The 23354-nt window shown below is 36.9% G+C and overlaps 1 protein-coding gene and 1 pseudogene across 2 annotated transcripts in view; one reads left to right on the top strand and one right to left on the bottom strand.

The window, feature by feature from the left end:
• NMU (neuromedin U) overlaps window positions 1–23354 on the top strand; it is a 130727-nt gene that overhangs the window by 50346 nt on the left and 57027 nt on the right. Inside the window, exons 5-7 of one of the 2 annotated variants that reach the window (XM_088790966.1) lie at window positions 402–462; window positions 744–891; window positions 1194–1261. In XM_088790966.1, the coding sequence (XP_088647092.1) occupies window positions 402–462; window positions 744–891; window positions 1194–1261 (277 nt within the window). Of the gene's footprint in view, window positions 1–401; window positions 463–743; window positions 892–1184; window positions 1262–23354 lie in introns of both variants that reach the window. The other variant, XM_088790956.1, reaches the window with a different exon arrangement.
• Window positions 6278–7038, bottom strand: LOC109451668 (small ribosomal subunit protein eS8 pseudogene; annotated as a pseudogene).

Raw genomic sequence — 23354 nt, 5'->3', positions numbered from 1 at the left:
ATGTAAAAATGGAAGCAGAACACCAGACTTAAGCTTCATCTACTTCATAATCTTACCTCAAATTATTCTGCCTATTCCACTGCACATTTACATAAATGGTATCTCCTCCCACTTGTGTTTATGATACATTTCCTCAGTATCTCCAAATAGAGCATAACTAGAAGATATTGTTGCTTTTCAAGACCAGGCACCATGGCCTGTCCTTCCCCTCAAATCTACTGTGTTGGCACATTGATGTTCAAGAGTTACTTGTGAGAGGAAAAATACATAAAACTCCATACCATGAGGGATGGTCTCTGTCTTGCTCTGTCTGTAGCCTATCACGTAACAGTCTCAGTGAGTGTTTCTGTGTGAATGAATTTTCTCAGTGGTCTCTGAGTCCCACCCCTCTACCCTTTCAGGGCTGCAACAACCATTATCTCTGACACCTTAAACTGCCACTTTCTTGTGTTCATCACATCTGTAAATACACAATAGAAGCAGTAACTTTTTCAGTTAGGATTCTGGCAGGGAGCTACAACCAATGATTATGTCCTCCAAATGACTTTCGTATTTGTGACCAGCTCTGGAGCTAGGTGGTTAGTGGAACCTGACCGCAGATTGCCCATGACATTAGATGGTTCAGTAGTATTGACTCCCTTTTTGAAGTTGTAAATGAAATAATCCTCATATGACAGTATAGAAGATGATGCATTTAAGAACTCCACGTTTCTTTCCTATTCTAATTCACTGTCTTTTTTCAGGGTCATTGTCAGATAATTGCTCAGATGAACTATGAGGAAATATCTGTATGTGCCTGTGTAATGAAGACAGGGCCTTCCACCCTGAAAAATTTCCACCCTGTTCTTCCACCAGGAGGAACTCTTGATGTATCTGGAATAAATTTACGAAGTAAGAGTATTTCTGTGTAATAACATTGCAGAAACATTGGAATTAATTTCTGTGTTGCAGTCCACCAATTCTGGGTCTGTGTCTGCCACATTATGTTTATTTTTGTTAAGTACAGGAAACATTTTTCCATATACCATAAAAAGTAAGAAAAATTAAAATGAGCATTTCCTTTTTCATTGAATATCCTTTTACAACACCACTTTAAGTGTCTAGTATTATACCTAACTAATGGGTCATAATGTGAATAAGTTAAAATAGAATTTACAACGACAAAATATCTGTTCTTATTCAAGCATCCACAGTTTCTTCCAAGATTTCATTCTCAGCTGCTAGGAAGAAAACACTCAACACAAAGAAAATTCCACTCCAGGTAAGAAAAATGGTTTAAATTTGACGTGTCATTGAAGATCTGGATCTTAGTTTATTTTCTCTCTAAAATATCAAGAATCTTTTTTCCAGGAGGTGGAGAGTAAAAATGCAGGATGATCCCTTTTGTCTTGGCACTTAGCAAGGGAGCCTCCAAAATCCTGAGTTCATTTCTTTAAGTAGTAGATGGTACTTAGATGTCAAACTGATCATTTCCTCTTTTAGAATGAGGAATCCACTTTCTCTGTGATCTAGGGTAGCTTAGCAAGCTAGACAAGATTCATAGCCAGATTTTGTGGGATCTCCCTCGATTATACTTAATAATGCTCTTGCTTATACTTAATTTCTAAGTATAAATTCATAGTCATTTGTTATGCAGCTACTCTTTAGAATTGGAGCACAAACATGAGTAAGACCCAATCTTGTAAGGAGGAGAGCTTTTAATTTTCATTGGCAAAATGAATTCGTTGTAAATGCTTCTGAAGAGTGCAAATTATTTGTAAATAACATCTGTGGATTTTTGAAAAATGTAATTCATTGTCACATCTAGGGCACAATTGGCCTGGCCTGCTTCTTGAAGAGTATCATACTTCTTTAGTCTTGCCCCATTTCTGGAACTTTGGGTTACTTCCATATTTGCAAGTCCTTAGTAACAAATTACCAAAAGGAAATGTTTAATAACTATAGACAGATGGCTATATTTGATATCTACATTGATAATCATCAGCTTGATACAATTCCTTAATGTCCCACAAAAACACATTCTCTTTCAGACAAGATACCCATTACATTACCCTCCATTGATTGGGTGTCCTATCAGTTGTTCCGAAGGTTGATGTCTCCCTGCTCTAAGGGGATTTTCTATTCTCCTAGCCACATTAGCTACTTCTTTTTTCTTTCATTGCTACATCAAATATTTCTTAAGCACCTATTCTGTTGTGCTGCTGCTCTCTGCATATGATACCACATATCTTGGGCCCAAGGCATTTGCCTGACTTTTTCAAAGTCACAGTTTTGATAATTGTTTCAGTGTATGTCCTGGATACACTAGAGATTTTCCATGGTACCTGGACTAATAGTTAAGTAAGGTAACTTGGGTTTAATTGAATGTGGTATGTCTTACTTGATGGAACTAAGGAAAATTACAAGCATTAAAAAATTTAAATTACTTTAATAAGGGCAAAGTAATTTCCTAAATTAATTAATATATCATTAACTGCCATTAACCCCTTGTTAATTAAATAGAATGGTAAAATTAAATAAAAAGATGGATGATTTCCTAAAGGAGATGGTTTAATAGACACATACAGCATTGTATAATTCAGCCATTGTATAATTGGAACTACAGAATGATGAAAGATTTCATACAGGTAGAGCATTATGGGAGCAGGAAACAGTGAGGATTCTTTTCCAGAGAATGACTGTATTCTATTTTACTCTATTTCAGTGGTTATTAACTTTTCTTGGTTAAGAATTCAGTATATCTAAATCAACCAATGTTTGCTGAGTGTCTCTTATGTACCAGGCATTTAGGCATAGGAACTGAGGACTTATTTGAGCAAAAATAGTTTTCTTTGAGAATTTGGTGAAAACTAGGGAGTCCTTCCAACAGATAAAGTAAAATGTATACATGCGTATTATCAGTTGTGCATATAAACTCTTAGGAGGTACACAGACCCCTAAAGTTCATCTATTGCAACCCTTAGGTCTGTGGACTTAATTTCAGGACCTCTGCCCTATTTGAAGTTATTCAAGCAAGGAATGATGTGTGTGTCGTAGCACTAGTCACTTAACCTCCATCAGCTTTTATTTTATTTTATTTTGCCTATTAAATAGGGTAGTAGATGAAAGCCTTCTATTTCTAAAAAATAAAAAATCAATGAGTATGTGAACAGGTGTTATATCCCAGAGGTACCAAAAAAAAAATGTATACACATGACTTGTGTTCATCTTTTGATATCGGTATATACTGAGTATTACAATTTTAATACAGTTTTTTCCTTTCTTAAAGTGTGTATACATTTTTTTGGCACCTTCTGTATATGCTTGTCTATTTGTGTCATCCAACTCTCTGTCACGCATATATGTGTATAGGTGTAGAAAAGAAGAGCATAAAACAGAGCATGACAACATAGAATAGGAATGAATAGGAATGAATATATTCCAACATAGAATCTGGAATATAGAGATTAGACCAACTCCCCCATGAGAACAGGCAGTGGTCATCCAGGTGGTCCCACGTGAATGTCAGAGCTAGAACTTGGCCCTCAGCCCCTTTCCACAGTGCCACAGCATGTACGAAGATTTATTCTCCACTAATGCCCACAAAGTGGTTACGTTAGATTAATAACTATCTTTTTAATTAATGTTGAATCTCAGTTGTTTGTTGAATTAAGATATGTATCTTTAATTATAGGTGTTACTAGTGAAAATGTTTTATAAACTTAGCTCCTTGGCATAAAAGACATTTGTGAAATTCAAGGATATTTGGGAAATCTAGAAAGTTTTACTAGTGGCAGTAACCCTAGTTTTAGGGTTGAATTGTGTTCCCCCATAATTCATACATTGAAGTTGTAACCCCTAGTACCTGAGAATGTGACCTTCTTTTAAAATTAGGGTCCTTGCAGATGTAATTAGTTAAGAGAAGTCACTAGAGTGAGTCTTAATTCTATATGACTGTTGTCCTTAGTAAAGGGGTAATTTGGACACAGCTACATACACCCACAGAGAACACCAGTGAAGATGAAGGCAGAGATCAGGGTGATGCTGTTTATAAGTGAAGGCACATCAAAGATGGCTCACAAACCACCAGAATGTAGGGGAGATGCTTGGAACAATTTCTCTGTCAGTTCTCAGAAGAAAGATTCCTGCCAACACCTTCAATTTGGGGCTTTTAGTCTCCAGAACTGTGAGACAAGACATTTCCATTGTTTACACCTGCCAGTTTCAGGTACTGTGTTACAACAGCCTTAGCAATCCAATTGACTTAGGAAGGTCACATGGTCTCTCTGGATTTTGGTTTCCTCATCCATGTCAAGTGAGGGGTGAACCAGAGAGATGGTTTTCAGATGGTGGTCTGGGAGAAAGCCCTTCAGGGGCGTGTGTGTGTGTGAATTTGTGATATAAGGAAACTGTGCAGTAAAATAATTATGTATATATGTGTGTTCATTCAGGATTTCCCTCCCCAACCCTTTTTTCTCTGTACCACCTGCTTTCCCAGCAACAGGTTCTCTGTTTTTCTGATAGGGAAAGATCTCCAAGATATTATGTAGAAAAATCAAGGTATGCAGCAGTGCATGTGGTATGCTTCCATTTGTGTTAAAAAGGGAAGATAATAAAAAAGATGAACCATAACAGCTATTGGCGAGGATGTGGAGAAATTGGAACTCATATACTTTGCTGGTGGGAATGAAATATGATGGAGCCCCTTTGGCAAGTAGTCTGGCAGTTTATAAAAAAAATGAAACTAAGAGTTACCATGTAACCCAGCAATTCCTGGGTGTATCCCAGAAGAATCAAAAAACATATTCATAGGAAAAAAATACAGGAAAACTTACACATGAGTGTTCATAGCAGTATTATACAACAGCCAAAAAAAGTGGAAATGATCCAAATATCTATCAACTGATGAAGACATAAACAAATGAATTTAAAATTCTATTAATATAATTAATAAAAATATTTTATATCCATGAAACGGAATATTCAGCCATAGAAAGGAATGAAGTACTAATACATGCTACAACATGAATGAACCTTGAAAACATTATGCTAAATGAAAGAAGACAGTCATAAAAGGCCACCTATTGTATGATTCCATTTATATGAAATGTCCAGAATAGGTAAATTTATAGAGACAGAAAGTAGATTAATGGTTGCTCAGGGTTAGGGTTATGGGGAGTGGTAGCTAAGGGACTTGGCATTCTTTTTGGAGTGATGAAAAAGTCCTTTAATTAGATAATGTGATGGTCATAGAACCTAAAATCTACTGAAACCACTTAATTGTGTAGTTTAAATGTGAATTCTTTGGTATATAAATTATATTTCAATTTAAAAACCCTATGGGAAGAGAATAAAAATTTTTTTATAAGAGAGCAAATAATTTATATTTTCTTGATTATGCACAAGGAAATTATGTAAGGAGACAATAAGACACTTCTTAGTGGTTACCTGGACTGGGAGGGGCTTCTGAGAGAGTAGAAACTAAGCAGCTGAGGGACAAGTGAGAGAAAGAGAGAGATGGTTTTTAAAAAAAAGATGTAATTTAATATTTTCTATATCTTTTAATGTTTTATAATTTTATAATAAAATTTGGACCATATGAATATATTATCTTTTCAAAAATTAAATAAGAACAAAATTAATTAAAACTATGTTTATTAGATTTTTTATAGTTAGTTTGGTAATGTATAAGTTTTAACACCTGGATATCAGAGATCGAGTACACATATTTAGCTTTTGCTTTTAGGACATTTGGTTAATTTCTCATTAGAAAACATTTGTTAAATCCCCTTTGAACGTGGTTGTGATGTTTGATGACTCATGCTGGACAATCCTGTCTTTTTTTGGTGCAATTCTTATTTTTTCTAGACTATTTAGTTTACTTGTAGTTCTCCGCATTTGTTCTTCTCTGCATATGTAAATAGGAAAAGTACACATCTTGTACATATATAAGCAGACATGTGATGAGTAAAACAAAATGCCCACTTAGAAGAATATTCCTCTATATCAGAAACTCAAAATCAGTACAAATTAGCCTTATTCTATTTCATTTCTAACTACCTGTTATAAATTTTATCAGTGTTTTATACACTATAGGTTGCAACCAAATGGTAGTTTATGAAATAAAATTTTAAAAGTTGATTAAAGAGTAGAATAAAACAGAAATAACCAGAATTCATCACATATAATATGAATAATATGGATAAGTAATATTTTGTGTAGTACTTAAGGGGCGTGTGTGTGTGTGTGTGTGTGTGTGTGTGCAGGGTCATACACAATATCGCATATATTTTTTAAAAATGTTTGAAAGTCACTGCCTTCTTTGAACTCTTTTGAGTATTGTTATGAACTTGTATCTTTTTTTTTGTTTTTGAACACAAAACACCTTTATTACACTATGCTAGGAGGGATGATGATTTATTTGCCTTTCTGGGCCTTGATTTTCCTCAGCTAGAACTCCAGCTCCTTTCCCTCTAGCGCAGAGCCTCTGCTGGGCCACACTGGCCTGGTCGGGAAGCGATACATGCAAGAAGCGTGCCATGCAAGAAGCGTGCCCTGCTGGAACTGCTCCTCTAGAAGACTGCCGATATTGGCATTCTTTTTCCTCTCATCATATTGCTTCTGAATTTTCTATGATCATTTTTTTTGTTTAAAATCTCTTCCTCCTCAGGAGTCAGCTTGGCCCCCTTCTTGCGGCCCAGGGGCCGTGCACAGTGGGACTTGTACCACTCTCGGTACCGTGTGCTGTCAGTGCGCACGATGCATGTCTTTCCTTGGGTGATGGTGGGGACCAGTTCGTTGTTGGATGCATTGCAGACCACATCAATAATCCTTGTTTTGCGTGTACAGCACTCAAGCCCTAGGAGAAGCTCCCCACCACCAGCCTCAACATGTGGTACTTCTTGTTGCCTCCACGCACACGGACTGTGCATATGCGGCAGGGGCCAATCTCAATGTTGGCAGCAGGGCGTCCCAGCTCTTATTTCGCTTCTTGTAGGAGGGCTTTCTCTTGCCCCCGGTCTTGCGGTGCTGGTACCAGTTGTCCCAAGGGATGCCCATGGCTCGGTGCCGATTGGAAAGAGAACTTGTGTCTTTTATTGACTTGGTTTATTTCAGTTAACCAAAATGATGAGTTATTGTTATTACTCGTGTTAGTAATCACTTACTATTAATCATATTATTATAACTGATAATTATTATTTTCATTGACACTTAAATTATGACAGCTTGACCCGTGGGAAGTCTTTTAAATGGGCTCCTGTGAGATTCATCAGTGTTGTGTGTACCAGTAGTTTGTTCTTTTTTATTGTCGAGAATAGAATTTCATTGTATTGATATTCTACAATTTGTTGCTCTATTTTCCTTTGGTGGACATTTGTGCTATTTCCATTTTGAGGCAATTATTAATAAACTGCTGCAAACATTATTGTCTAGTTTTGTGGACATAATCATTTATTTCTCTTGGATACATATATACATATATATATAAATACAGTATATATATATATATTTTGCCATGTATAGTGTGCTCCCATGTATAATGCACACCCATGTTTTTGCCCCAGATTTTCAGGGAAAAAATCTTTTGTTTTAATTTTCCAATAATTTTTGTGAAAATATCAGCTAGATTGCTACCGTCCGCCTCAAGTGTATGAAGAGAAATGTCGTGCTGTTCACCCGATGGTAATAGTTGGCATCACCTGTTTTATCAAGTCAGTCACTCTGTGGATAACAGTGTTTCCCTCTTCATTTCATTTCATTGAATCGTTGGCTGAAATTGCTTTTGTTTCAAGTTCATTGTAAGTTCAACAAAACCAGTTATTGTATTCCAGGATATTATTTTGCATATGGATATTGTTATTGGTTTCTAAAGTTACACTTTTAACTCATAATCATAAATAAAAGAATTAAAAACATTTATACAGATACGGAATTAGTACTACCCATATATAATGTGCATGCATCCTTATTTTTCCCTCACAAATTTGGGCAAAAAGTACACATTATATATGGCAAAATATGATAGTTGAATTCCTGGGTCATTGAGCAGTCAGACGTTTGCTTAACTTTCAAAGAAATTGCCAAGCAGTTTTCCAACGTGGTTGAATAGTTTTATACTCCTACCAGCAATGTGTAAGAATTCCTGTTGCTCCATATTCTTGCCAACATTTGGTATTATTAATCTTTTAATTCTGGCTACTCTGATGGCTATGTGGTGGTATCTCATTGAAGTTGTAATTTGCATTTTCCCAATGACCGAAGATATTGAGTACCTTTTCAGCATGCTTATTAATTATTTGGATATCACCTTTTGTGAAGTGACTGATCCTGTCTTTTGCTCATTTAAAAAATTATTGATTTGTTCTTTATCTTTTCTGTGGCCTACCTTTTTGATTTAATAACAATGTCTTTTGATGAACAGATGTTTTTAAATTTGATCCTTTTTTTTTTAGGATTAATGTCTTTTCTGTCCTAGGAAATCCTTGTCTACCCCAGTGTTTTGAATAGTGGGCTACTCTTAACAGAGAGAAGAAAGGATGTATCTTTTTAAGAGTTCACATTAAGTTTTTAGATTTAGCTTATCCTTTCTTATTTGTTTTGTTTTTGTTTCTCATTTAGCTTATTGTCCTTTACTTTTCTCATAGTATGAACCACTAAGACTTTAGACTGCATTTCATAACATCAGCTTTTATTTGGGACAAAAAAGTATTTGAAACTTAAAATATATGAAAACCCCCCACCAGACTACATGGTATTTAAAGTCACCATAATCTCAAAGATATTATAATTCACTGCATGAGGGTATTCTAAGCAGATTTGCTTATTAGGGACAAAACCAGGTTTTGTGGGACCTGAAGCTTATATAATTTAGGGATCATATTTTATTATTTTTAAAAATATTTTTTCAGATACAGTTGACATTGAATATTATTTTGTATTAGTTTCAGGTGCACAGCATAGTGGGTAGACATTTATATAATTTATGCATTGATCTCCTGATTAGTCCAGTATCCACCTGGCACTATATATAGTTGTTACACATTATTGACTATATTCCCTATGCTGTACTTTATATCCCTGTGACTATTTTGTAACTACCAATTTGTATTTCTTAATCCCTTCACCTTTTTCATCCAGCTCCCCAACCACCCTCTCCTCTGGCAGCCATCAGTTTGTTCTCTGCAGCTATGAGTCTGTTTCTGTATTGTTTGTTCATTTATTTTGTTTTTTAGATTCCACATGTAAGTGAGATCTTACAGTATTTGTCTTTCTCTGTCTGACTTATTCCACTTAGCGTAATACCTTCTAGGTTCATCCAGGTTGTCACAAATGGCAAGATTTCATTCTTTCTTATGGCTGAGTAATATTCCATTGTATATATGTATCACATTACTCAGTCTTCTACTGATGGGCACTTGGGTATTATAAATTGTGTTACAGTAAACATAGGGTGCATATATCTTTTTGAAGTAGTGTTTTGGATTTCTTCAGATAAATACTTTGCAGTCGATTGCTAGATCATACAGTAGTTCTATTTTCAACTTTTTCAGAAACCTTCAAACTGTTTTCTATAGTGGCTGCACCAATTTGCAGTTCCACCAACAGTGCACGAGGGTTCCTTTTCTCCCCATCCTCGGCAACATTTGTTCTTTGTTGATTTATTTATGATAGTCATCCTGACAGGTGTGAGATGATATCTCATTGTGGTTTTAGTTTGCATTTCTCTGATGATTAGTGATGATGAGCATCTTTTAATATGTCTCTTGGCCATGTGTATATCCACTTTGGAGAAACGTCTGTTGAGGTCTTCTTCCCGTGTTTTAATTGTCTTGTTTGTTTGTTTTTTTATATTGAGTTGTATGAGTTCTTTACAAATTTTGGATATTAACCCCATATCAGACATATCACTGGTGCACATCTTCTCCCATTCAGTAGGCTGTGTTTTCGTTTTGTTGATGGTTACCTTTGCTGTGCAAAAACTTTTTAGTTTGATGTAGTCCCATTTGTTTATTTTTTCTTTTGTTTCTTTTGCCTGAGGAGGTAAATCAGAAAAAAAAATATATCATTAAGAGCAATGTCTGAGAGTTTACTGCCTATGTTTTCTTCTAACAATTTTGATGATTTCGGGTCTTACATTTAAGTCTTTAATTCATTTTGAGCATATTCTTCTATATGGTATATGTAGGTCATTCAGTTTCACTTTTTTGCATGTATCTGTCCAGTTCTCCAACACCATTTATTGAATAGACTGTCTACCCCACTGTATATTTCTGCCTCCTTTGTCATAGATTAAATGACCTTGTAGGTGTGGGTTTATTTCTGGGCTCTCTATTCTGTTCTATTGACCTATTTGTCTGTTTTTGTGCCAGTACCATGCTGTTTTGATTCCTATAACCTTTAGTATAGTTTGATATCAGGTAGCATGATACTTCCATTTGTGTTCTTCTCTAGATTGCTGTGGCTATTCAGGGGTCTTTTGTGGTTCCATATAAATTTTAAGATTATTTGTTCCAGTTCTTTGAAAAATGCCATTAGTATTTTGATTGGGATTGCATTGAATCTGTAGATTGCTTTGGGTAGTATGGACATTTCAACGATGTTAATTCTTTCTATCCATGAGTATGGTATATGCTTCCATTTATTTGTATCTTCTTTTTTTTTTTTTTTTTTTTTAATTTTATATTGAGAAATAGTGTGTTTTTCCAGAACCCACCAGCTCCAAGTCAAGTCATTGTTTTGAATCTAGTTGTGGAGGTCCCAGCTCAGCTCCAAGTCAAGTTGTTGTTTTCAGTCTAGTTGTGGAGGGTGCAGCTCACTGGCCCAAATGGGAATTGAACCAGCGACCTTGGTGTTTTGAGCACTGTGCTCTAACCGACTGAGCGAACCAGCCACCCCTATTTGTATCTTCTTAAATTTCTTTCTTCAGTGTCTAATAGTTTTCTGAATACAGATCTTTTAGCTCCTTGGTTAAATTTATTCCTAGGTATTTTTTGATGCAATTATAAATGGGATTATTTTTAAAATTTCTCTTTCCAACATTTCATTATTGGTGTATAAAAATGAAACCAATTTCTGAATATTGATTTTATATCCTGCTATTTTACTGAATTCATTGAACAGTTCTAATAATTTTATGGTGGAATCTTTTGGGTTCTCTCCATATACAAGTATCATGTCATCTGCAAATAGTGACAGTTTTACTTCTTCCTTTTCAATTTGGATGCCTTTTATTTCTTTTTCTTGTCTAATTGCTGTGGGTAGGACTTCCAGTGTTATGTTAAATAAGCATGATGAAAGTGGGCATCCTTGTCTTGTTTTTGATCTTAAGAAGAACACTTTTAGCTTTTCTCTGTTGAGTATGATGTTAGCTGTGGGTTTGTTGTATATGGCCTTTATTTTATTGAGATACATTCCCTCTATTCCCACTTTGCTGAGAGTTTTTGTCATAAATGGGTGCTGAATTTTGTCAAATGCTTTTTATGCATCTATTGATATGATCACGTGATTTTTGTCTTTCATTTTGTTTATGTGGTTATTACATTAATTGATTTGTGGGTATTGAACCAATCTTGCATTCCAGGAATAAATCCCATTTGATTATGGTGTGTGATCTTTTTAATGTATTACTGAATTCGGTTTGCTAATATTTGGTTGAGGATTTTTGCATCTATGTTCATCAGGTTTGGGGCCGGCCCATTTCGTATCTCCACACCTCTTACAAGTCTCTACGTGGCTTCTTCTTTATATCCTTAGTTATGAAACTTCTCTTCAGCTAGACTTCAGGTGGTTCTCTGGGTTGATTGTTCTATAATTTACTTGTAATTTTAATGTGGTCACTGGAGAAGGAAGCATAGCTTTTATCTACTGTGCCATCTTTGACCCTCCCTAAGGATCAACTTTTGTGGAAAAGAATTTTGCAGTCATTCCATCTGGAATTGCTACCTTTCAAGATGTGTCAGATATGCCAAGATGTGATCTAATGTGTTGAGATGCATAAATATGCAAGTTTGCTTATAGAAATGCTCACTGTTTATGATGTTGCTATAAATTTGTACTTTACATTCATAGGTACTGTGAAAATTTTTATTTTGTAGGAGTCCCATAAAAATACATATGATGTGTTTGTATTTGTATATGTTTCAATATACAGCTTATTTTTTACAGAATAGAAATAGAAATTCCATTTTGACAAGGAGACAAGGCCAAATCTTACAATTTTATGTGTCTGATAATTGTGAGAATTTTCCATAGAGTAGCTTCTGGCTCTTTCTCTTTCCACGTTCATAACACAATATAGCCAATGACTTCATCTTCATATTATGAAGCCAGATGAGTCACGGAGTGGGTATTTCAACTATTCATGGAATAAAGTATATTCTGGGAGGCTAGCAGTAACCTAATTATAGATAGAAGTGACTGATAACTCCATTAGTATATCCCCCTAAATCCAAGCTAAATGTATTTCCAACTCACCTTCCCCTTAGCTGTATCTTCAGACTACCTCTGGCCACTCCAGTGCCACCAAACAAGACAGAAAATATGATGGACAGAAAATAGTTGTGGAAAGAAAAAGCTACTTTAAACAATTGTAATGTAAATGTCTTTCTTTTGCAAAATTTACAGAAATGTAAGTTCATGTGAGTATGTTGTGGGAGCTCCTCCTGGACCTTGGAAGGGTCCTCTGCTAGTGAGGGGCTCTAAAGCTTACAATTCATTATTGCATGGTAAATGTGCCTCTGCAGATTATTATTACTCCACAGCAGAATTCAAATGCATAAAGTGAAAAGATATTTAGAACAGTTATAATTTTTGTAAGCATATTTTTAAAAACATGGTCGTTGCCATAAATTATTAGAGAATATGCTTAGAAAGTTACAAAGTGTACTAAATATTTTAAGTTTGATATTTTCATGGTGATGGGGTGGGTCAAAGCAGAAATATGAAATTCTGAGGAATGAGCTCTTGAGTAGCTAAATTAGTTTATCCAGCATTTTTAAGTTGATAAAAACAATACATTGTATTTGCACATCATAAATGTATAATAATGTTTATATGTGACTCACCCTAAATTCCATTAAATTAAATTATTTATGCACCAAGATCATTGGCTGGCACAGAGAAAAATGTCAAACAGGTTAGTTGCATCCCCTTATCTTCCAATTAAATTTAACAAAGATGTCAGTTGCATACTACTGCGCCCAAAGTTATGCTAGATCATCTAATTAAGAAAATATAGCTTTGTGTTTTATTTAAGATATAAATATAACTCATGGTTTGAATAAAAACTGTAAAGGGTAGCATTCAGTCCAACAAAAGTAGATTTAACCGTCAAGCAATAACAGGCAGAATTTTTATTTTTAAAAATTGTTATGTTGTCTCTACTCTTAAGGAGTTTACAGCTTTGCTGCCACAATTTGGGAATAAAAACAGATGTCTTATGTACATGGTAGGTGGTTTAGGGAAGGGCAGTAATGTGACCAGGAGTGGTCATATTAGAATGTGAACTAGATCTTAACAAATGGAAAAGGTTTGGATAGACAGTGAAGAAAAAGCTTCCTGGGAGAGTAAATGCTTTCTCATTCACAAACAGAGCAAGTAGTACTTAAAAGTATTTTGAAAGTTACCATACAGATTGTGGCGTTTGCTGATGCTCTGTTCGGTTGGTTATAAGACCATTTCTTAAGAGGTGCTTTGCTTAGGTCGTGTTCAAAATCTCCTTTAGAAATTCAGAAGTCTCAGAAGCAGGAAAACTGTCGTGAAAAAGAAGAACAAAGTTGGTCAAGGTTATGCATAAGCCTCCTTAGCCAACTAGACTTTTAACTTTCACCATTGAATGTGTGCATTGCTGGGAGGTGGTTGTGTGTTTCAGGGTGTCGACTTTCTTTGTTGTTGTTGAACCTTTTCAGCCAGGAGCTTCAGCTTGGAGGTTCCTTCTCTGATTGCTTCTCAGAGGTATTGGGGAAATGTAATTAAAAACAAAATCTTCTCCAACCCAGAGAACTTCTCCACAGAGGTAATAAAGAAAACAGTTTTATTACTAAATAAATGTTAGCCAGAATGTGATGAGCATCACAGACAATCCATTAAGAGACTGCAAAGACAGAAAGAGATCCTCACCTTTAATATAGCCAAGGAGATACAGCACATTGCGTGTATGTTTTCAAGACAAACAATAACTGGTAAAATGAGAGGACTTGATAGCACCTTTTGTCACACATGGTTCATGCAACATTACCTGGTAATTCGGCTAACTGTCCAAGTTAGCAAGTTGGCTTTATTCAGAAGAAACACAAACCTCTCATCTCTCTGTGACAGGAGGTAGTTTTGCAACTTGAAACAAAACCCCACCAAACTTAGGCTCCTACCTTCCCACAAAAAACTGGGAGAGAGTGGTGCTATCTACCTGGATGATTACATTTCAAAGACATGGCTCCCAGGTCCTTGAGAATGACATTCCTGGATTATGAAGAAGAAAAAGGCTCATCTAGTGTTCAAAAGGGTTTATATACATTTTGGAGAGGAGAAAGTACTTACAATAAGTTTTCTAAAGTGAACTACCTGAGAAAAAGGAAAGACAGGTCATTTCATTCTTTATTTTTAACAAACAGAATTAAGCCTCTTATTTCTAATTGCATTTGTCCCTTACAGAGGATGCAGCCTTTGGCATGCACAGTATTCCGGACTGCCAGGGGTGACTGTGGTGTTATGTGTAAGCCTGGCATCCTAGGAGCTGCCCCTCAGTCAGAGCAGCTCATTGTGTAGTCAGCATTTGGTCAGAGGTTGTGCAGTGAGGCTCTGCCCTGGGTTATTGGGTGTCTGTCAGGTGTGGGAATGCTTTCAAGTTTGTCCAATGTCCTGCTCTGATCCCTGCTGAGTGGGGACAGCCTAGTGTTTGTGCACAGCCTTCCCGACCCCCCAGAATTGACTCTGATCCCAGGTCGCCTCTTCTTGGCTGCCTCTCTCCCTGATTCTATTAAATTTCTGGTTGCTCTGCTATTTTGCTATATCAAGGAGTTACCAGCCACCTCTTAATTGCTCCCCACTAAGACTTGTATTGTTTTTCTTTTTTTAAATTAAATTTATTGGAGTGACAATGGTTAGTAAAATTACATAGGTTTCAAGTGTACAATTTGTAATACATCGTCTCTACATCACATTGTGTGTTCACCACCCAAAGTCAGTTTTCTTTCCATCACCATATATTAGACCCACTTTACCCTCTTCTATTAGCCCCCTTACCCTCTGGTAACCACTAAACTATTGTCAGTGTCTGTGAGTTTTTTGTTTTCTTTTTTGTTTGTCTTATTCCTTTGTTGCTTTCAGATGGATCTTGAGATTATTATTATGGTCGGTTAATGCAAAAGTAATTGCAGTGTAAAAGGTTAGTAATTGCAAAAATTGCGATTACTTTTGCACCAACCTAATGTGTATTGTTTTTCAACAGTGTCCTTAGGCATGGCGTTCTTCACTCTCAATTCCAAATTTAGTCATTGTCCTCAGGCTGAGATGCAAAGCTCCTCATCTGTGTGGCCTGCTGTTCCTCCTAGGCAGAACGCCTGTACACTCCACCATATTTGGGTGTGATGACCCACTTTCCCTGGAATGACACCGCTGCTCTATGAGTATGCACTGGGGTGGGAGGGGGGAAGTATTGGCATCTCCTGGTCTTCTCAGCTTGCCCCTCCAGGAGTGGAGCCTCTACCCTCAGAGTGAGTTGGGGTGGAGTAATAGGGGCCACAGTATATTTGGCCTTCTGTGCCTGGAAGAGAGCTTCTGTCCTATGAGTGGGGAATTGGCTGGGCGATAAGAGACCCAATCCTCTTAGCCATGCCTGCTTAGATAGATGAGAAATACCAGGAGTCTGCTCCTCCTGGGATGAAATGTCTTCCCAGACTGGGAGCTAGGGAGAGGGGGAGCTCCCATTTTTTGGCTATATGTAAATAGAGTTCCTGTAATGCAGAGCTCAAAGGATAGTGGAATAGATTGTGGTTCAAATACTATTTTTACTGATATTTAGTAGATTTTCTTGAATGAGTGTTTCTCCATTTGCTGTATACCCTTAAGACAATTTCCAGAGACTAAATAAATAAGTTTTCACCAGTTAGTTAAATTGTTTTGCGGGAGAGTCAGTTGAGCTCCTAACTCCATCATTCCAGAAGTCCCACTTCTTAGTTTCATTATGAAATATGTTTTCACTGGTATAGAATTCTGGAATTTTGGGTTGTTTTTTTGTTTATTTCTTTAAGTACTTTAGCGTCATTTCATGATTTCTGACATGATTTTTGTTATCCATGTCTTTGTTCTCTGCATGTGCGTTTTTTTTTATTTCTGCCTGTCTTCACAATTTTTTCCTTCATATTTGGTTTTCAGCAATTTGACTATAATATAGTCAGATGTTATTTCTTTTTCTATATTTTCCACTTGGGTTCACTGAGCTTCTTGGATTTGTTTGTTGTCTAATATTAATTTTTGAAAAATTCTCAGCCACATCTTCAAATATTTCTGTTGACCCTTTCTCACTTCCTTCTCTTCCTGGTACTCCAATTACATCTATTTGATATTGTCCTCAGAGCTCTTGAATATTCTGGGTTTTTATTTTTGTTGTTTGTTTCTTCCCCCACTCTGTTTTCACTTTGTGTTTCAGTTTGGATAATTTCTGTTGATTTATCTTCAAATTCATTGATTCTTTCCTCTGCTATGTCCAGTTGCCTAATAAGCCCATTGAAAGCATTCTTCAACTCTGATGCTGTGCTTTTTTCTTTCTAGAATTTCTATTTGACTGTTCTTTGCTAAAATTCTTCATCTGTTTATTCAAGCTGTCTACTTTTTCTACTAGAGACTTTAGCACATTAATCACAATTACTGTAAAGTCTCTATCTGGTAGTTTTAACATTTGAGACATCTCTGGTTCTTCTGTGGGCTACTTTCACTGTTGCCAATTACTTGGTTTTATTTGCTTTTTGTGTCTCATAATTTTTTTAATTGAATGCCAGAAATGTGTAAAAGAACAGCAGACACTAAGGTAAGAGGTAGTTACACCTGGAAATGGACATGTTCCTTCTTCTGTCAGGTTAATCAATAGTTTAACTAGGTTTAGTGTTGCTGACTTACCTTCACTACAACATATGAGGTCTGACAAATAAATTTGCAAACTTGCCACCATGCACTTACGTAGGCAGCACTGTACAAACAGCTCGGTAAAGTTTTATAACCTCTGTACATCAGTGTCTCACAGCTGTGTTTGTATCAATGTGTGGTGGTGTCCTGCTGAGTGGCATGCATTACTGTTGCATGTTTTTGTGAGCTGTCGCGAGAATGTCTGAACTTGAATTAGAGCAACGAATAAATATTAAATTTCTTGTTAAACTTGGCAAGAGTGGAAGTGAAATCAGGGACATGCTAGTCCAAGTTTATGGGGATAATACCATGAAGAAAATGGCAATGTACAAATGGATTAAACGTTTTTCTGAGGGGAGAGAACACATCACTGATGAAGAGAGGTCTGGGTGGCCAGTTACAAGCCAAATTGATGAAAACATTGCAAAATTTCATCGAATTGTGCATCAAAATCATCAGCTGACTGTGAGAAGCATAGCAGACCATGTAGACGTTGGTATAGAAACAGTTAGGAAAATCTTAACTGAAAATCTTGGCATGAGAAAAGTGTACAAAAATGGTCCAGAAGGAGCTCACTAATGAACAAAAGTGAAGGAGAGTCGAAGTTTGCCAAGACCTTTTGGAGAGGCAAGACTACGTTTTGGGCCGTGTTATCACGTGATGAAGCATGGGTGTACCAATACGACCCTGAAACAGAGTGTCAAAGTGCACAATGGAAATCAGCCAATTCTCCACAACCAAAAAAGTTCCATCAGTCCAAATTGAGTCAAATCGATGTTGCTAACCTTTTTTTATATCAGAGGGATTATTCATTATGAATTTGTACCAACTGGACAAATAGTTAACCAAGTTTACTATTTGAAAGTTCTGAAAAGGCTGCGTGAAGAGATTAGATGACCTGAACTTTTCGCCAACAATTCATGGCTCTTGCATCACGACAATGCACCAACTCACACGGCACTGTCTGTGAGGGAGTTTTGAGCCAGTAAACAAATAATTGTATTGTAACATCCTCCCTACTCACCTGATCTGGCCCCCAGTGACTTCTTTCTTTATCCGAAGATAAAGGAAATATTGAAAGGAAGACATTTTAATGACATTCAGGACATCAAGGTTAATACAACAGCTCTGATGACCATTCCAGAAAGAGTTCCAAAATTGCTTTGAAGGGTGGACTAGGCGCTGGCGTCGGTGCATAGCTTCCCAAGGGGAGTACTTCGAAGATGACCATAGTGATATTCAGCAATGAGGGACGTAGCACTTTTTCTAGGATGACTTTGCAAACTTGTCAGACCTCATATATGTCTCTGAGGACTGATAAATGATTTAATCCCAGGAGGGAAGCATGTGTAATAATAGTAAAAATGGTAATACATAGATACAGGATGAAATAAAATGATATTTGAGCTTCACTTCAAAATAATTTTCAGGGGAATAAATAGGGGTGTAGATGAAACAAGATTGTTGAAGCTGAATGATAGGTGCATAAAGTTTTATTATCTCTTTTTTGTATATGTTTGAAATTTTCTGTAATACAAAGTTAAAAATAAAAGTACAAAAACACACATACCAACTTAACCACTCTTCAGTACCTAGTAAATGTCACATTTCCTCAGTTAGGTCATTTAATTGGTTTGAAAAAAAATAGTTGAATGAGATCGTGAATCTTAAGATTCTGATGGTCACAGAAGTTGGCATCCTTTAATTTGACAGCCACTTTTCCACATTTTTTAGTATTGAACCTTGCCACAAATTGTGTTCAGGTATTTACCAATTGACTATTACTGAATGGTAAATGTTTCTATCATGCTTATTCTATTACATAGGCGTTCATAAAACTACATTTATGAATGTGATTCTTAAGTCTACTAATCAACTTAAGCCTTAATTAATGGGAACCCAAACATTTTCAATGCAATGAAGCCAGTATAGTTTAAATTTGTACTATGAATGGCTGTATTCTGAGAGCTGAACAGCAAAATTTTTTTGAGTTATTATTTTACTATATTACTTTGATAAGAAGAAACAAATGTAAACAATAGAGGAGTTGTAAAGTTGAATAATTTCTAAGTTAGAGAACTCTGAGCTTTCTTAGTGGACCGCTGGAATGCATTCTTAAAATGACCTTTCAGATTAACCGGCATTTGTTACACCCCTCCTACCTCCTCCAAAATCTTGATCCATTTAATTATCTTCTCCCCCATATTGTATCTTCAGTCTCTCTTCCTATTCTTACCATTTCTGCTTTTGTGGACTAGTCTGATCTGATATTCCTTATCTTAAAATACCATAAAACACTTTCCAGGCAAAAACCTCTTGCAGGTGCCCAAGAAGGGGACAAGAGTATGTGCTCTGGGTGGTAAGACAATGTGGACAGAGAAAGCAGTGACTGATGAATGTCCCAAGGGCAGAGGCCATGAACTGTGGCACTAATTTGCCTTCAAGCTGCTGCTTACGTGGCCATCTCTGGGCAGCATGTTCCAGGGTAAATGAGAGCAGTGTTTAATCTGATAGATGAGTCTCCCAAGCAACTCTGAATGGGCCAGCGCGTAAAGAATAAAATAAGAAGTTACTCAGAGAAATATTGGCAAAGGGTTCATTTTGTCCTCTTAAAGCCCAGAATCTGCTCTGGTCTGTTCCTTCGTGATCCATTCTGGCTGCCTCTCCTGATGGAAGGAGCTGCATATCTGACTTCATTCTTTCATCAGAAGTACATGGTTGTAGAAGGCAAAAGTTCAAGTTTTAAAAGTAGTGAATTCTAAGTGGAGGTTTTTTGCTGCTGGCAACATCTTGGAAAAAGGGAATTCAAATTTTTCTCATGTGTGTCCTTAAATATTTGAACTCTGTGGAAGGACTTAATGAAAACAAACTCAATTGGGATTTTTTTAATTGTGTGCTCAGTGATTAGTAAGAAATGATGAGTTGAATCACTGGAATGGTTCCTTATTTTAGCTCTCACTGTTGCTTTCCACAAGATATTAACTTCTCTCTCTCCCATTCTGTTTATTATAGCTATGGCTCAACCAAAAATAAGTGATTCTAATATTCAAAGTCAATAATATGTATTTCGTGAAATTAGATATGACTGCAGTTTGGGATGGAAACTCGGTCCAGAGTGCCATATGTTTTCATTTTTATTGTTTTTTTCTATCTTGCAGAACTAAATGGATTTGCTCCGTGTAATCACTAGCTCTTATAAGTGAAAGGTACCTTCTACATCAGTGCAGGGACTGATTCAGTACTGTGTCATCAGGACCTAGCCCCTGGAACATGGTATGTGCTTAGCAAATAGTTGCTGAATAGCTTTATCTGGTTTAGTCTTTCCACCCCATGCAGGAATATTTTCAATCATTTTCCTGAAAGATGGTCCTCCAGAGCTTCTGTTTGAACCTTTCCAGTTTCAGAGAATCTCTTCCTTCCCCCTTTCTTTCCTCCTCCCCTCCTCTCCTTTCATCAGTAGATATATGTTGAGTTTTTACTATGTGAAGGCTCTGGGATATTTCGAGTAAAAATACATTCCCTGTCCTAATGGAATGCACAGATCAGTAGAGAAGACAAACATGACTTACAGGGTCAAAAAAGAAAAGTGAAGGCAGGACACAAGTGCACAGAGGGCAAAATGGCCTCTTTCAGGAGGTCAAGAAGGATTCCATGAAAATGGGAAAACAGATCAGAAGAATGAGCAGGGGTTGGTTTGGGATAGAAATGAAGGAAGACCACCCAGGCAGAAGGACCTGCACATTCAAGACCGGGAGGTGGGAAGGAGCCTGTTGTACACCAGGGGCTGAAAAAAGGTCGGTGTAGCTGCAGCCAGCTGAGTAAGGGGGAATTGGGAGCAAGCTGGGGCTGGGTACCAATGAAAGGGCCAGCCCACAAAGGGCTGTGTGAACTCACTCAGGAACTTGGAATTTACCCTAAGAATGCTGGAAAACCATCCAGTAGTTTCTACAAGGGTTGGCATCAAATTTGCATCCCACTCAGTGCTAGGGGTTTGTGTGTGTGTGTGTGTGTGTGTGTGTGTGTGTGTGTGTGTGTGTAAATTCTTCCTTCTATTGATGTAAAACTGCCTCCATAGGACTTTCTCACTGGTCTTGGTTCTGTCTTTCTTTGGGAGTTCCACAGAAATAAGTCTCCTCCTTCTCAGTGAGGACTTTCCAAACTTCAGTTCTGTTTCAGCTTCTTACTATCCTCACCATACGCCCTGTACTTTATGTATTATCTATCTTCCTTAAGAAATGTGGCTCATAGAGTTGAGTACACTCCTCCAGAAAGTTTTGCAGAATAAATATGTTGTTTTGTGTGATCTGGACACTACTAGAGCACACACATCACCAAATGTTTCATACTAAGTTTGTAGTCTACTAAACAATCCAACCCCCAACTTTTTCCGATTCCATGCTAATAAATCAGAAGGTCTCTCTCATTCTGTTTTTGCTCCATTGGATTTTTTTTTAACACAAATAAAAACACAGGGCGTATCATCCCTGACATTGCCACCAACTTCCTACATAATCCTAGAAAGGTCACGTATTCTGTCGGGACGTCTGTGATTTACAGAGGGGGAAACTTCTTTCCCCATTCCTGATGTTTCCTTCTGTGTGCTGGGAAACCCATTCCCGAACCAGTCTTGGGCTCTCTTCATTCCTCTCACTCAGTCTTCTCAGAGGAGGAGTGATTTAATCTGATGGGTGAGTTTGAAAGGAGAAAATGGACATCCATGACTCAATGCCTTTCTCTCTCTTTGGGAGCAAGCCGGCACACAGAAGGCATGTGCTCTGACCTGTTCTCCCTGCTGTCAAGTTTGCAAGGGGTCTGAGCCCCCAGGGAGGCCTCTAGTAGTCCAGTGGGGTCCTGTATTGGAAGGTGCATTTGCCTGCATATTTAAGCTGGTTTCATCATTATTAACTTTATTAGTAATAACGTGATAGATAGTTCTGTACCCAACTGCGTCGTGTCATTGTCTTATTTCTGAATTGGTTCAGAACACAGTGCTATTTCTTGGACTTTCCAAAATAATGAGAGGATAACCAGTGTTCATTTTCTAAAATTCCTTGTCCCTAGCAATATGACTTTACTTTTATCCCATTAAATGTCTTTAGGTCTGTTTCTGCACAATCTTCATTACAGCCAAAATTGGCACTTATTGGTACCCAGGGGTCTGGAATAGTTAACTCATGTCCTTAACCAATTAGCTAACTACGAGGAAGTGATGTTTGTCCTGGATTCCATTCTAGAAAAAGAAGGCAGTGTGCTGGGATGCTGCCATATTATTATTCTCAATGTTATTCTCTTATTATGCTATTCTTAATGCCATATTAAAATTATATGGAAGCTCCCATTAGTAAAATGCCATTTCTTAGAGAGGCTCAAAATCAGATCTGCTCTGTATTCAATTCTACTCTATTATAGCTAATGTCACAGCAAGGTTATATGCTACACATTTGACATAGTCTCTGAAAAGTATGTCCATGGTGCCTGTCACGTAACAAATGCACAAGTAAATCATACACATTGACGATGGTGATGTGTCAAAGTGTTAGCAATAGTACTTTATGTTTGCCAAGTGTTTTATGTGATTCAAGGAACTTTTTAACAATTTAGGGATAATTGTATCTGACCTACCTAAAAGAGTTGGAAATACCAAACTAAATAACTGTTCAAATGCTTGTTTTGATTAAGATAGTATAATTACAGTTAATTTTTCAACTGTTTCAAAGATAAAATTTAACTGGTATTACTCATAGATACACTAAATATTTATTTTACTCAAATGCAATATTGAAGTGCTGTGATACAAGCATCTATTATTATTGTATTAATAATTGCTATCAGTAGTGATAGTAAAGATCCAGGTAGTGGGGGAGAAAGAGTTTAAGATTTCGTAGACTGTCTTGTTGGCCATTCTTCACCCTGTCGCTGCTTTCGCTGCTCCTCATTTTTTTCCTCTCCCAACACTATAGTTTTCCTAATATCTCTACAATTATTCTCACTGGCTCTTTGGCAACTGCTGAAGATGTTTAGGTGAGGTGCAGAGGATGGGGCATAGTGATGTGGCTCCTTGCGTGGAGGGGAAACCAGCTGTGTCACATTTCTGTGGACTTTGGTGCTTTTTAAAGACTCAAAACTGCTATCTTCAGGAGACTTTTTTTTTTTTTTTTGCAATCCAGTTTATAATTTTAATGTACTTAGTAAGTTTTCCTCCTCCTTTCTTCTTTCCTTCCTTCCTTCATAAATGGGGCCAAGTTAAATTGTACCCA

This window comes from Rhinolophus sinicus, chromosome 1 (genome assembly GCF_057876585.1).
Source record: "Rhinolophus sinicus isolate RSI-liver-muscle chromosome 1, RSI-T2T, whole genome shotgun sequence".
Classification (NCBI taxonomy): domain Eukaryota; kingdom Metazoa; phylum Chordata; class Mammalia; order Chiroptera; family Rhinolophidae; genus Rhinolophus; species Rhinolophus sinicus.
This window is presented reverse-complemented; position numbering and strand designations above follow the sequence as displayed.